Consider the following 12148-nt stretch of genomic DNA (forward strand, 5'->3'; position numbering starts at 1 on the left):
CATGCAATTCTTCTGTGTCTCACCCTTGCACTAACCTTTGTTTCATGCACATCCACTTCCATGTGGGGCAGGGGAGGGAAGAAGCCCAGCTGTATTAGTTTGCTGTGTGTAATGTGAGAAATTTGGCTAGCTTGACATTGTTGACTTAATACCCTGAGTGTCTTCAGCAGCTGAAGCCCTGGAGAGTGCTCACATTGTGCTCTAGCTTGACTGTGAGACATTCCGTGGACTCCAGCCAAAGAAATCCTTTGCACCCCAGGTATTTCTCCATCCTGTGGAGCATGACTGGTGGACTGAGAGTGGGAGAGGAAACAGTTGAAAGAATCGTCAGGGCTGGGTGTCCTAATATTTCCACAGAGAAGGGAGAATGCTATGTTGCTGGTGGGGATGGGTAAGATTCAAGCTTTATTGTATCTGCCTCTTCAGTGGAGAGGAAATAAGGAACCATTGAACATCACTTCTTAAATCAGAGCATCCAGTTTATATATGAATCACGATTCATCTTCCAGTTAGTTTATTGCATCTACAAACAGGCTATTAAGTATGTTGTTTGGAAGAATTTTTTTAATATAAACACTACTTTAAAATATCAAAACAGCAGTTAACACGCAGTTTATTCTGAAATGCCTGCTTTTTTCTGTATTGGAGACCATGTGGTATTTCAAACTGTCAGTTTAATTCTTTATGGAATTTTTTCCCCATGTTTCCATTGTTTTAGAGGAGTTCTTCAGCATCTCCATTTATTTCCACTTTCACGGCATAGCGACTGGTACTGACGCTTCCCTGATGCTACTTTGAGGGCCAATATCGTGCAATTTATCTTACAGCTTGCAGAATCAGGATCTTCTATTTAGTGATCTTGCTATAGCAGGTGTCCTGGACAGTGCATTTGAACTATTGAGTAAATTAGATTACTAGCATAAAATCATACCTGTGATATTAGCAACAAAGTAAATGTACCTTAAAAAAGCAAGTAAAATAATGTAAGATGAGTGTTTTGCACAGCTGGAAATTAAGTCTAGGCTTTGTGACAGTAAGAACTGGCAGACAAAGCAGTTGGCAAATAAAATCTTGCAAGTCTTTGAAAACATACAACATCCTATAGTAATTTTTCTAACCATACATAAGGAGATGTATCGGAGGGTGGAAGAAAAAAGTTCAATACCAAATCTCTAAAAATTTAAAATACAGTTTATCCATTAATCTTTTTTCAATTCAGTTCATCCAGTAATTTTTTTCATTTCATGTCTTGAAATTATGCTATTTCAGAGCTGTGGAACATGGCAAGAATCTTTCCAGACAACAGACTTCTATACAAGCTCCTTCACATCAAATTAAATCTTTTTTAAAATTTTACTTGGACAAAATTCCCTCCTTATAGCCCATCTTGTATTTCTTCTCTTCTACCAGGTGAGGTCTCATATGTAGACTTCTTGGGCTGCCAAATACTGGTATTCTGTGAACTAGACACTTCTGATGGGCACAACAGTGTCCTATTTCCATACTATCAATACAAGTTTGGAAGGACTAACATGGGAGGGAATATTATTGAATCTGTATGTTCATTTAAGAAAAACCTAAGAGTTAGAAGGGCTGGTTACATATATTAAATATCCTGCAAACAATATACATTTACCCCATGTTTACAGTTATTTGAGTTTGGGTGCCTCAGATTGACTAGAATCACTTTTTGTTTTTGTGTCTCACACTCTAATTTATAATAAGTTACTCAGTGAGGACAGAACTTCTATGAATTTCTGATGTACTCCTCATTATGGTAACTACAGTAGGTTCAATTGTGCCAAAGCTGGGTGGGTGGAAACGGGAAGAAAAGCTCATCTGACAATGGCTAATCTATATTTTATTAAAGAGTAAATCATTTAAAAAATACAGTGATCTTTCAAAGAAGTCTGACTCACAGTAGACAGTTTTTGTGGACTCCAGTAAAACGAAAATGTAAAACGATTTAAACGTTGCTAAGTGCAAATGGTGCATATAGGATCCTTTGTCGCATACACAATTTTTAAAAACCATAACCTCAAAGAATGACCTCAGTGTCTACATGAACAATGTTAAATGTCCATTATGAAATAGTCAAAATTCAGAAGGCACTTGTACAAAAAGGGGGAAATATGCCCCGTGGACCAGATCCATATTTCATGATGATTTTCAAGGGTGGCTGGGAGCATGCAGTTTGACAGTGGTTATACCAAAACAAGTTAAAAAGATGTCCCCCATGTATTCATCTGAGTTAAAGATAAACTGGAAAACTTTACTATGAAACAAGCTGAGAATTCCGTACAGGATACTTCAGTGGTATAACACATTTGTATTTCAGTTAAACATTGAGTTTTGGAATCCTAATATGGTGAGATGAATTTTAAAAAAAAAGACACAGCTCTTCAAAACTTTAGTCACCTCAGTTGGTAAGATATAGTAATATTCTACAAGGAAGGTGATCTGTTGATTCTATAAACCTATCCAACTATTAGTTGCTTGGTGAATTACTACAAAATTAAAAATCCAAAACTAAACTTCCGTCATAAGATGATTTTTCCTTCACATTGATGTCAGATGATTCCTCAGTGTTCAGGAAGGGATAGTGCACTGTGCTATGTGAAAATGCAAGTTTGGCTGGCTTTATTGCACGCTCGTCCACAGGTTGAATGCACATTTCCCTATTTCATTATTGTCTAAGCCCTTGAAGTTTGTGTCTCCTAATCAGCAAGTGAGGCAGGCACAGCCTATTCCCAAATTCTTGGAATCCCTCCACAACAAATAGAGCAACTCCCTCCCAAAAGTTTTATAGAATTCATTTGGACAAGCCTAGGTGCCCCTGAATTCAAATTAAGGTTCATTTCAGTTTCTCCTATCATGAAATTAGTCTAACTTTATATTTTCATCATGGTGCCTTCTATTTGTCACAGCTTCGGTATACTCTGAAATTGATCGTCTTCAACATCAGAGTTCATCCTGGTGGCAATAAAATTAACAAAATTACAATCCGCACGGATACTCCATTTTTTAATTCACACCAGTAATTTTATATTTTCTTGCACTGGTTCTTTAACACCATAACATAGCTGGACAAACACTTAGCAAACTCAAATTTTGACACTTAATAATTTACTATCTCCTTCCTGCTGGAAAACAGAAATACTAGTCCTGGGCTAATATGTCTCTGTACCTATGTCCCCTTGCCTGCCAGGCTCAAGGTAAGTCTGCCCCCCAGTGTAAGCCCAGGATTCAAACTCAGGCTCAAGCCTAATTTTCCCCTCTCCCCCCCGCCCCACTTTCCACCTACAAACAAATCACATTGACTTATGCTCCCAGGACCTTATGGGGGTGGAGGGTCTGATCCTGAGTCAAGCTGGAATCCAGCTGGAATCAGCGCTGCTTTGCAGTGTAGATGCAGCCCCACTGGACTTATTCATAGACTCTAGGACTGGATGGGACCTTGAGAGGTCAGAGTCCAGTCCCCTGCCCTCATGGCAGGACCAAATACTGTCTAGACCATCCCTGATAGACATTTATCTAACCTACTCTTAAATATCTCCAGAGATGGAGATTCCACTTGTGCTTTGGGAGCCTGCCAAAAACATCCAAGAATACCATGGGCTGACTTTTTGTCCTTGTCCTCTGGACAGTCAAGTCTCGTGGACAATCAAGTTTTCCCTCACTGCACCACTAGCAAAGGGCTAGAGAGGCCACATTTTGGGAGAGTGCTAAGAAGTCTGGGATATGAGTAGTTGGAGTCAGGCCCACAAAATGCCATGTAGATACTGGAGCCCCAGGTTGGGACCCAGGATTCAACAATTACTAATCTAAGGTTACAGATAAATGTAGATGCTCAAGCCCTAGGTTAACAAACCCAGGGTCTGCTAACTCTAGTTCTTCTAAACCAGGGATTACGTTGCAGAGTAGGCATACTCAGTATGAGGGGCTTGGCTAAAGCACACTAAACTAACCCCAGCTAATGAATGGTCCCTTGGAACGTTCCTTTTTATACTGAATTAAACTTTGGCAGGAATGGTGCAAAAATAGCCTCAGGGAGGATGCAGTAACTGTTTCTGTGCCCATCCACACAAGCAGAAAAGCTGACTCAGTAAATACTTTAACTAGACCAAGACTGCATATAAAAATACATTTTATGGACATAAAGATGAAAGGCTATCAAGATTATTTAAATAGCTATTCTTTACATTAATACATGTCTTCACAAAAGCCACAAGTTTCTTACCTTGTTTCTAGAAGATTTTTTTCTCTTTCCTTTATTTTTAATGACGGCTAATCTTTCAGTCAGAAGATCGGCTATGCCTTTTGCATCTCTGCTGTCTATATGCTCTCCAAGAACATTTTTCTTTAAAAACAGGGAGAAGAGTACATTATCATCACTTCATGCCTTCTCTACTGAAGAGAAATGGATCTTATGACTGCTGGATGAAATTCACACCCATTCTGGAAACAACTGCAAGGCCCTATGCAGTGTTCAAACTCCCAAATGGGGTGAATATCACCCTTCGACGGGAGAGAGAATTTGTTAAGTCTGTGTTTCATAAAATGTCAACTCCCTCAGTAATAATTACTATGGAGTTCCAGTGTGTGTAAAACATGCACATTAAGGAAAACTCTAACTTTTGATATGCATATTAAATATTTACTCAACTATAAATACATATTTTAGAAATCTATCACATTGTCAGATCAACCCTGCAGTAAGAGATTTACTGAATGTAGGTAACAAACTCTCATTCAAAGAGAGATCCCATAGAAGTGAATGGGATTACTATTTGGGTACAGACTAGCTTCCGGGGTAAGGATTTTCAGAATCGTGCTCTTAATATTGCCCAGTAGAGGCTGTTTGTAAATGCAAAGTAAAACTGAAAGAATAAGCTTTGTCATTAGAAAGTATTGAAAAGTGGACACTTTTTCTGAAACACAAGAAATAATTATAGATCTTGCCATATAATAGTTTGGAAGTTTAATAACATCCAATGACTTCTAATGAAAGGCGATTTTCTAGAGATGGCTGGAAGCTTTGTGATGGAAAGCTTTTTCTTTTGTTGAAAAATGCTGATTTGTTAAAAGCACGATCTTTAGTGGAAATGTCACTTTTGACAGAAGTTTGTTTGGAAAGAAAACGAACAAATATTTCAATCATCTCAAAACAGAACATTTCAATTTTCTGTTTTGACACAATTGTTTCGCTTTTTATATAACAAAACAAAAATCAAACTCTGAATGAAATGTTTTGTTTTATTGAAGCAAAGCATTTTCAACTGGATCAAAAATGTTTTAAATTTTGTTTTGCAGGAAATTTTGAAATTTGTTCCTTTTGTTCCATTTAGGAACAAAAACTTGTGACACTTCTCACTAAATGAAAAATCTGGTGCCCACTTAGCTCTACAATTTTTCCTTACTTTGCATTATCAATTTGTCTAGATAGCAGCTTTCTTTCCCATCAGACACAATGACTTCTCTCATTACACTAGTGTTTTCCTGCTACAGAAATTCCAAGTATTATTAAAAAAGCATTTTTTAGTTTTATTTCCTTTAGATAGATTAGGTTAGAGAATCAATGTTGATTGATAGAATCCAAAGTAAGAACTATAATATATGTCAAAATGTAATTTCCAGTACAAAATTAAGCACAATACAATCTTAAATAGTAGTGGAACTAGAGCACTTAAGCAGCAGTACTTCCCCTTATGTGTCAGACTCTCAGGCTTTAAGGTCAGAATGGACCATTATGATCATCCAGTCTGACCTCCTGCACAATGCAGGCCATAGAATCTCACCTGCCCACTCCTGTATCAAACCTGTGTCTGAGCCACTGAAGTCCTCAAATCATGGTTTGTATGAATCATATTTAAACTAATATTTACCTTTGCTCCTTGGTAGGGATAAAATTTAACAGTGGGGTAGGCTCTGACACCAGCCGTCTGACAAGTATGAGCATAAGCCTGACAGTCAACTTTTCCAGCTTTTACTTTTCCTTTTACAGTCTAAAAAAGAAAATTGTTTACTAGAAACCCCATTAGAATAAGCAAACTTTAAAATTTCCACGACTCAGACAACTTTTTATAAATTGGAATTGTAGGAAAAACACACAACAAAGAAAGATGGTATAGAATATGTCCATTCATTCCGCCAAGTGCAGATAAAGGGTAACATTTTTAAAAAATGCTTAAAGTCCTAGTTTTAAAATTTAATATAGGCACCTGGAAGCCTCAATCCCCTTGATTTTTCAGTGAGACTTACGGTATATCTACAGTGCAAGTAGGGGTGTAATTTGCAGTTTGTGTAAATGTACCAGTGCAAGCTTTAATCTACCTAGAATGCTAAAAATATGAATGAGAATGTTGTGTTGTAGGCTTTCGCATGGCTGTAAAAAGGGTGAGGTGTAATTTAACAGTTCTGAAAACTGTACTAAGCAGAGTGAAAAATAAAAAGCAAAATCTTTATTCAGACTGATAGAAGAAAAACCGTAAACAGAGGCCTGAATAACAACACTTTTCAAATGGAAAGATCTAGGATGAGAGTTGCAGACATATAAAAACATCCATAAAGGCTGCCTTCGGCGTACCCCTTAATAAGCCCCGATGCAGGGGCACCTGTGCCAGGGATATGGGAGAGGTGTCTCTATCGGGCAGCCCCAGGAGATTACTGTCAATTAGTCAGACCCCCCCCAGAAATTATGCTGGAGTTGCAGCATCTCCTACAGCAGTCCTGCATCTGGAGGGTGCAAAGGTAGCTTAAAGCCACTTTAGCCTCTCCTTAGCCTTGGTCTGCAAGTTCTGTGCTGCTCCTTTTAAAAGGTGTAACACAGAATCTCATCCCTACAACTTTCAAATTTGTGCCTGTCTTTTGGAGCTCAGTTAGGCATAGCTGTCACCAATTTGTCTCCCTATGAAGCTATGAACTACTGGGACACCCTTCTTATATACAAAAGGAATGCAAAATCACTGAACAGAGACCTGGGTTTTGTTCTTTGTTTTGACCTTGAACAAATCCCTGAATCTGCCTGTGCCCCCCACAGATTCCGATCTGTAAAATAAGATACTTGCCTACCTCACAGAGGTAATGAGGATAAACTCATTAACGTACATGAAACACTTAGATACTGTGGTGATAAGCACAATTGGCAAGCCTATTTAAAAATCCCATGTCCCTCTTCCCTGTAAAGGAAGGGGACCATAATTTCTAAGTATTTACGTAAATAAATACTCGGAAATTATGGTTCCCTTCCATTACAGGGACGAGGGACATGGGATTTTTCTAAGTTTAAAGAAGGACTTCTCTCTAGTCACATATGCAAGTACCTAATGGTGCTGAGGAAATAAACAGAGGGGGAAATAAAAGGCTTGTCCACATAATGAATTACTGTGCGGGAAGTTGATGCACTGTAGATTCACACCACGGCTTGCTGCCTAGTAACTTACTGTGTAGACATGCCCTAAGATTTATAGTTTTGAAATAAACATTTTACTTCATGGCAGCGGCATATATAACTGCTACTAAGTCTACTAATGAAAAGCTATATAAGAAGTAGGTGGTATTATTACTTATCAGAAGCAAACTAACTGCTGGTGTCAATAGGTTAAAAACTTACCCTCGCTAGCACCTCAAATTCTGGAGCAAAATTTTGGCAAGGGCCACACCAAGGAGCATAAAAATCAATGACCCAATGATCTTTCCCATGCAAAACTTTTTCTGTGAAGCTCTGAGGTGTCAGATCTACAGATACTTGAGGTAAATATCTGAGGAGAGGGGAAAAACATTTATAATATTTAAAAACCTTAAATATATTTAAAATTCCAGTTACACTACAGGAAGCTTCCAGAAATTAGGGAACAGCTATAATGAAATGTAAACACCATAATACTTTTATGTTGAAAGGCCCTTTAGTGTACATGAGGTATAGGCATCTAAGCATTATCTCATCCTTCCTTGAACCAAAAATTGAGGGTGTTGTCTAATTTGAGTGTGGGGAGGGCAGACATGTGTCCATTCAATATGAATGCTCTTTTCTCATCAATATCTTCTTCCTTTCTTCAGAAAACTTGAACCTGGTATTTAGTCTGAATCTGGGAAGTCAAAGAGCTGTGTTCTGAGACTACAATAATGCTTTATATTAACTGTGGGGTCAGGAACGTGATGCTACCTTCACTGTTGTAGGAAGCTAAGAATACCTTCTCTAAACAATGCTTTTAAGGCTTGAGCCAACAGAGTACAGAAATTCCTGCATCTGTCTTGTGAAGCAACATATCCATCTATATAGGCATTTCTAATGCTTTGTTTCCATGGCAGCTGGGTGCCAGCTTCTCCTAGACACAACCATTGGGTTAGCTTGTGAACAAATTTTAATGTAACAACTCACCCAAGTGCCCAGCTTCTTAACGAATACGAATCCCTGTGCCAACCATTGTAACTACTATGAAAGAACACACAAGAAAATACTAATTATACAATAGCTTAAATAGGTTTGAAAGACTGTAGCGGTGTTAAATCTGAACCCAAGACAACCCATTCACGAAGGCTGACATAAAATTCATTTGAATGCATACATTTTAGAATATATCTATACTATAATTTAGATGTTGAAAAAGCTATTTTAATTTCAAATCTGAATTATGCAAGTCAATGATACACATTGTAAAGTACAGGAACATAAAGAGAAGGAAAGATTGATCCTATGTTATGTTAAATTAAAGGAGAGTAAGATAAATTTAGTACTTCAGTCAAATTGACTTTTTGTCAGCTAAAAAGGCTTGTGAACATTGTCTCTTTGGTAACATTTCCAGATAAATTTTCTACATCTAATATAGGTGGGACAAAAAAATACCACATGATCAAGTAGAAAACACAATTAAGTAAAAAAAAAAACAAAACAAAATTAACCTATATTACAGAGAACATTTTATTATTACAATGGAAATATTTTCAATTAATTTACTTTTCATTCTATTAACTTCTGTATTTCTCTCAGCTTAGACTATGAAAACAAGCTAGTCAGTAACCCAAAGATCTATTATTTGAACTGTAAATACTGTAGGCGATTGTTTGCTCAATGGAATTTTCACACAAATTAGTGAAACTAATAATCCTAGGCTGTGAGTTTTTCACAAAAATATAAATTCATAGTCAAATCTAATCCAACAGTTCTTAGTGGATTTCTTTCCAGGGGCACTATTTGTCCTCAGAGTATATTTTAACATATTTCTTAATTACAGAATCCTGCTTTCTCAAAAATCTGACACTATTAAAGATTGAATTTTTTCCCCTAAAAATGGAAAATAAAACACCCCTTCTGGGGAACTTTAGTGCTTTGGGAGAGATTTATGAAGAAGAAGAAAATCAACTTTCATCACAGGCAGTCCAACAGTCAAAGCTTCAGCAGCCTTTTAGGCACCCCTCAACACAGTCTACATAATTTACTACCCATGAGCATTTGATGGAACCCTTCAATTGTATAAATAATCATTAGTCTTTCCCAATTCAGTTTAATCTCTTTCTTCAATATTCCATTTCCCCTGAGGTGCCGGGGTCAGAAATGTAAAGTGTTCCATGTTACAAAGCTTTATGATATGCGATAGAATCAGAGCATTATTACAATTTTTTTTTTTAAATGGTCAGATTTCACTTTCCGTAGCAGGTGGTTTTTCACTATCAAGCATTTTTCTGTCATTGTCCCAAAGAAATGGTATGGTGGATGGGCTCACTGGACAGGTGAGAGCAAAAGTTCTACAATGTTGATATCAGACACATGCCAAATAAGGTTATTTATATATAATATATACCCCCATACTGATCTGTTTTTAAAGGTCAGGTTGCAGTAAAGTACGCACGGTGAGTCAGAGCTATTGGCATTTTCTGCAGAAGACAAAGAACTGGAAAATGTAAGGATCTATGGCACTGTTCTGTCTTAACTACATATTTCGCCACTAACATGGCAAAGGACTAATTGTTTGAAGTTACATAATTCATTTCTATGTTACTAATGAATACGCTGCTCATGAAAACCTCTGGCAAACTTAATAAAACATAGGAACCCCAAGCAATTATTTAGATAAACTAATTTCTTGCACTATTTTAGTATTAAAAAACTGAAAATCTCAGAATGTGTGAGAATAAAATCATTCATACAATACTTGTAAACACTTATGAGTTTCCAGTGGTTTTGACTTACCATCTGAAAAATACTATTTTTCCCTCCCAGGCCCTTCTTAATACGTTTTGAAGATATCATAACTCTTGAAATACAAACCATGACATATTTTCCAAATGTAAATTACTTACTAGTAATGATGATCTGCATTTGATTTTTGAGGAAAGAGTCTTATTTCAGGATATCCCTGTACATTTTCTTGGTGACACAAAGAAAAATATTTTTGACAATCCATACTGCCAACAGTGATTAATCCATTTAGCAACTGAAAAAGAAAAAAAATATTGCATTTTCTAGTCATTGGGGTTAGTTTGTGGCATGTGAATACTTCAGAATTTAGACATCAGCATTTATTGCAGTCTCGCCTCTGGAGTATTTAGCAGGTAAAAAGCGAAAGGCTGATTTTTTTTTCCTTTTTTTAATGGTAATTTTGTGTGTGCAATTACATACATACTTTGCACATGAAATACGATGCATGTAGTAGAACCCCTGTTTTATAAACGAACTGGAGATTGAGACATTCCTAATAATAAAAACGTTCATAAAATTGGACATCTCAAAATTACAGTAGGTACAGTACATAAGCTGCAGTATGGTGCTCTGAATTGCTTTTTTTAGTCCCTCTGAGCACTTCCAATGCACTGAAGCCATTGGCATGTGATGGGATGTAAACTTGTTCTTAATTGACATCACTTTTGTTATGACCCCCCCACACACCCTGGATGGAGAACAGCGTTCATATAACTGACTGTTAATATGACTGTTGTTCATGAAAATCAAAGTTATGCTGTACATGTCCAGAGCCATGATTAGTCTATACACACTGCTAACTGGCACCAAATGGTTATGTGATTGCAAATCCTTGATTTTTGTGCAATACTATTACGCAAATGACTACATAGAGCAATGGCCATGCAAAGTAAGCATAGACCTGAATACTGAAGTGTGTATAGTTCAGATCACTGAAAATCAGACTTAAAACATCCTGGAAATATTATTTAATAACACCAATTGAAAAAGCCCTCAAATATATATTTTAAAAAATATAAATAACCTTAAATTCATATTTTATACATCAATTTGAAATCAGAACTAGATCCTGATTGGACTCTAGGTGCTACCTTAAATACAAATAATTATAAGCTATCCATAAAGGAACTTAGAGGGGAAAAACAGCTATGGTTACTTAAAGCCATTTCTGATCCAGTGTACATAAATGAGTCTTTTTACTTTTTTTTATTTTAAACACAAATACCTAGTCACCCTGTAATTCACAATACATAAGGAATTAATCAAACTTCAAGGAAAGTTATTCTAAACTTGTCAATGTGTGGGATGATGAGTATTTAGGAAGACATTAGCAATGTCCAGGAACTTTAAAAAAAAAAAAAAAAATCATCATAGTTGGAACAACAAAAAACTGCCATGGAGGAACTTATCATTTTGTCCATTATACTAATCACTAGCCTTTTTTTCCACTTATGGTAACTCCTCCAGGTCAATTTATTGAACAATCTCAATACTTCTATTAAATAGGGCATTTTTAAAACTTAGAATGTGATTTCCACTTTACCCTGGCCATCCTTTTCCATTCTGGCATTAAAGCCTGGCAAGGCCCACACCACGGAGCATAGAAATCAACCATCCAGACTTCATCCCGTTTTCTTTGTTTAACTAGTGCAATGAAAGTGTCTGGTGTTAAGGAGACCACCGAAGGGTTCATGAGATCCTAAAATACACAAATAATGAGACTTACATTTCACCTACAATGACATTATCCTGCACATGGTATTATCAAATACAAACTGATTATATAATACTACCATGCTCATCCCACAAATGAAGCTTGTTTGTCTTTAAGTATCAATAACTCAAAAATCCTTTAAATTAACAGCCTTTGAAGAGTGGACTGAGTGTGTAGAGATCTGCACCTTATTTCACAAAGGTGGTAAAACTATTTGCAATCTTAGGTACATATAT

General features: G+C 36.6%; 1 protein-coding gene across 1 annotated transcript in view; it reads right to left on the reverse strand.

Annotated features, from left to right (window-relative positions):
• Nucleotides 1–1843: 1843 nt before the first annotated feature.
• DNAJC10 (DnaJ heat shock protein family (Hsp40) member C10) overlaps nt 1844–12148 on the reverse strand; it is a 35214-nt gene continuing 24909 nt past the window's right edge. Inside the window, exons 17-23 of the mRNA XM_030580237.1 lie at nt 11742–11897; nt 10300–10433; nt 8381–8434; nt 7613–7760; nt 5886–6005; nt 4241–4360; nt 1844–2973 (exon numbers count right to left, since the gene is read on the reverse strand). Coding sequence (XP_030436097.1) covers nt 2962–2973; nt 4241–4360; nt 5886–6005; nt 7613–7760; nt 8381–8434; nt 10300–10433; nt 11742–11897 — 744 coding nt within the window. The 3' untranslated portion in view covers nt 1844–2961. The remainder of the gene's footprint in view (nt 2974–4240; nt 4361–5885; nt 6006–7612; nt 7761–8380; nt 8435–10299; nt 10434–11741; nt 11898–12148) is intronic.

The sequence above is a fragment of the Gopherus evgoodei genome, chromosome 11 (genome assembly GCF_007399415.2).
Source record: "Gopherus evgoodei ecotype Sinaloan lineage chromosome 11, rGopEvg1_v1.p, whole genome shotgun sequence".
In the NCBI taxonomy this organism is placed as follows: Eukaryota; Metazoa; Chordata; order Testudines; family Testudinidae; genus Gopherus; species Gopherus evgoodei.